General features: G+C 37.1%; 1 protein-coding gene across 1 annotated transcript; it reads left to right on the forward strand.

Moving 5' to 3' along the window:
* Nucleotides 1–297: 297 nt before the first annotated feature.
* LOC138887572 (uncharacterized) lies at nt 298–2,999 on the forward strand. Its single transcript, XM_070169336.1, has 4 exons — nt 298–807; nt 931–1,282; nt 2,050–2,590; nt 2,681–2,999. The coding sequence occupies exons 1-4, from the start codon at nt 298–300 to the stop codon at nt 2,997–2,999; spliced, it is 1,722 nt and encodes a 573-aa protein (XP_070025437.1).
* Nucleotides 3,000–3,831: the final 832 nt, after the last annotated feature.

The following is a 3,831-nucleotide window of genomic DNA, read 5'->3' on the forward strand; positions in this document are numbered from 1 at the left end:
ATTCCGGGTTGAATTCGTTGATCTTGTTCAATTCATAGCAATCTCAACCTTCAAATTGCAGTTTGTGTATAAGGATTAACAATGGTGGCAAAAACTGATCTTGACCTTAATCACCCACTATTTTTCAATTCAATTGATTGGTTCAGAAAACTATTCCACCTGGAGTCGTGCGATGGAAATCCATCTGTTAGAAAAGAAAAAGCTAGGGTTAGTCGACGGTACTCTAAAAAGGGGGATTTCGATACTAAACTAGGTCATCAATGGGATAGATGAAATGTTATTGAACTAGGGTGGATTATGAGCCCAGTATTAAAGGAATTGATTAATGGAGTGTTACATGCAAGAGATGCGAGAAAAGTATTGGAGGATCTGAGAGAACGATTTGATAAAGTTAATACATCAGGAGTGTATCAACTACACAAAGCTATAACGACAATAACTCAGGGAATAGACTGTGTTTCAGTTTACTTGTCTAAGCTAAAAAATTTGTGGGATGAGTTTGACAGCATGGTTCCTCCTCCATGTGACTGTGCTAGATCAAAGAACATCATCGAATTCATGCAAAAGCAGAAGGTATTGCAGTTTCTAATGGGCTTAAATAACAACTATGAGCATGCTCGTAGCCAAATTCTTATAACCAGTCCAACACCAAGTAACAACAAATTATATTCAATGCTTGTTAAAAGGGAAAGTCAGAAGTTAGTAGATAATACCTCTGTTGTTGGTGAAAGGATTGACTTGGCTGCTTTGCTAGCTGGTAAACGAGAAAATTACCAGAACCATCAGAAACCAAAGAGAAGATGGAATGTACAATATGATTTTTGTCACATGAAAAGCCATACAAACAAGGGATACTACAAGATAATTGTCTACCCTCAAAACTTCAAGAACAAGAAGAAATGAAACACAAATACAACATATAATTTTCAGGTTGAGAATCTTGACCCAAATTTTGTAAGTATTGATGATAGAAGAGGAGAAATACCAGAGGCAATAAAAGAAGGAAACTGGCAAAGAGCATCTCAACTCACAGCAGATCAGTATGATCAGATTATGAAATTGCTCAACGAAGATCCTCCAAATGAATTAATGGCTAACATGGAAGGTACAACTTATTCGTTTATGGCTAAGATAGCAAAGGGAAATTGGATAGTCGATACAGGAGCAACCAACCATATGGTAGCTGATTTAGGAATGTTAATAGATGTTAAGGACATTAGCCCTACTAAAGACAAACGAGTTCACTTGTCTATTGGAGATTGTACAATTGTGTCACATATTGGTAATTGTAAAATCACATAAACAGGAAAAGTACCAGATGTGTTGTATGTTCCTGATTTTGCATACAACCTACTTTAAGTGTCAAAGATAACAAGAGACTTATATTGCTTTGTCTCCTTTTACCCTGATTTTTAGCTATTCCATGACCTCTCAAATGGGAAGGTGAGGGGATTGGTAGAGAGAAATATGGACTTTACTTGCTGGTCCCAAAAGTTTCTCTTAAGGCTGGAAATAATACACTACCAACAGTTAAAGGACTAAGTATACAGACAACAGAAGAGGATATATTTCTGTGGCACAAAAGGTTAGGACATGCATCTGGAGGATCTCTGAAGGAACTTCTAGGATATAAATTAGAGGATTACAAATCTGTAATAGATAGTTGTTATGTATGTCCAATGGCTAGGCATGTGAGACAACCTTTTTCATTGAACAGTACCAAAACTACTAGAATTTTTCAATTGTTGCACTTAGATGTATGGGGATCTTGCAGTACACCAACATTTGATGGTAATAAATTCTTCCTCACAATTGTAGATGATTACTCTCATGTGACTTGGATCTTTCTCTTGCAATTTAAAAGTGATGTTATGATTGTTTTTAAGTCATTTCTTAAGCTGATCCAAACACAATTCAACGGAATAGTACAGACAATTAGGTCTGACAATGGTTGAGAGTTTTTAAATTCAGCAATGCAAGACCTATGTAAGTCTATGGGAATAGTTCACCAAAAAACTTGTGTTTATACATCACAATAAAATGGTGTAGCTGAGAGAAAACACAGACACCTACTTGAAGTTGCAAGAACTTTCATATTGCAAGGTCATATCCCAATGGAATTCTGGGGACATTGTGTCCTGGCTGCCGCATATGTTATTAACAGGCTACCATCACACGCACTTGATAATAAGTCACCATATGATCTATTCTTTGGCTGGAAGCCTTCTATTTCTCATCTAAAAACACTAGGATGTTTATGTTTTGCAAGTACCCTACCCAGGACTGATAAGTTTTCCAGTAGAGCTATCGAGACAGTTTTTATGGGATATTCTGGTGTCACTAAGGGATACATCCTCTATGATTTAGATAGACACAAGTTCTTTGTCAACAGAGATGTGGTGTTCAGGGAATTTGTGTTTCCCTTTCAAGCTATAAATGATGACTTTAGGAAACAAATCAATCCCTGTATTTCCAATACTACTGATGATGAATTTCGTTTTGAAGGTGCAAATACAGATGTCCATGTTGTTGCAATTGAGCAACTGTATGTCTCAGATGAAAATACAGATGACATTATTCCTGATATTGCGTAGTTACATGATTCAAACAACATTGCACATGATTCACCTGCTGAAGACTAGCCTTATATTACCACTGGAACCACATCCCCTATAATCAGTGATTCAGAGGCTATCACATCCTTCCCTCCTCCTCCTATTGTAGATACATATCCTAATTCCCTAAGAAGATCACAAAGAAAATCTAAGGAACCTGTCTGGCTGAGAGATTATGTCACCACAAGGAAATCAATTAACACTGTTTTATATCCCATTCATAACTATGTCTCCTATGATCATCTTTCTCCTTCTTACCAGGCATACTTGGGTGTTTTCTCTTCTGTTGTTGAGCCCATAACCTTACAAGAAGCTTCTAAGGATGCAAGATGTGTTGAAGCTATGCAAGCTAAAATTCAAGCTTTACAAGACAACAAGACTTGAGAACTAATTCATTTGCCTCAAGGGAAGACAACAATAGGTTGCAAATTGGTATACAAAGTCAAACTCCAGGCCAATGATGATGTTGAGAGATTCAAAGCTTGGTTGGTAACTAAAGGCTATAATCAAAGAGAGGGTTTTGATTACAATGAGACGTTCTCCCTTTTAGTGAAGATCACCACGGTGTAAACTGTACTTTCATTGGTAGCAATGCATAATTGGACAGTCTACCAGTTAGATGTATATAATGCATTTCTACAAGGTGACTTACATAATGAAGTTTATATGCACTTGCCATAGGGTTTTACAAGTCAGAGGGAGTCTGGGTTGGAAGGTCGACTTGTAAAATCTCTCTATGGTCTGAAATAAGCAAGCAGACAATGGAACCTAAAGTTAACAGAGGCCTTGTTGCAGGCTGAGTTCAAACAAAGCAACCTAGATCATTCATTGTTCATCAAGAGGAATGGAGCAGATATAGTGGTAATACTAATATATGTGGATGACATGTTGGTTACAGGAAACAACCTACACTTAATTGAAGCCACCAAAGTCTTCTTACAGCAGGCCTTTAAGATTAAAGACTTAGGTGAATTGAAGTTTTTTCTTGGCATGGAGTTCAGTAGATCCAACAAGGGTATTTTAATCAATTAAAGAAAATATGCACAAGAAATAATATCATATTTGGGACTAGGTAGAGCAAAATCAGCCTGGACTCCATTAGGGGCAAATGTCAAGCTGATAGTTCCAAATCTGCACCAGTTGGTGGGCACAACAGGAGATCAAATGTTGGAAGATGCAGGTCAATATCAGAAGCTGATTGGAAAGCTATTGTATC

Source organism: Nicotiana sylvestris, chromosome 3, assembly GCF_000393655.2.
Source record: "Nicotiana sylvestris chromosome 3, ASM39365v2, whole genome shotgun sequence".
NCBI classification, from domain to species: domain Eukaryota; kingdom Viridiplantae; phylum Streptophyta; class Magnoliopsida; order Solanales; family Solanaceae; genus Nicotiana; species Nicotiana sylvestris.

Coding starts and splice junctions, on each gene's coding strand:
- LOC138887572 (XM_070169336.1), top strand. CDS start 298: ATGAGCCCAGTATTAAAGGAATTGATTAATGGAGTGTTACATGCAAGA. Junction 808..930: donor AACCAAAGAGAAGATGGAAT/GTACAATATGAT, acceptor TATAATTTTCAG/GTTGAGAATCTTGACCCAAA. Junction 1,283..2,049: donor TACAATTGTGTCACATATTG/GTAATTGTAAAA, acceptor AAAATGGTGTAG/CTGAGAGAAAACACAGACAC.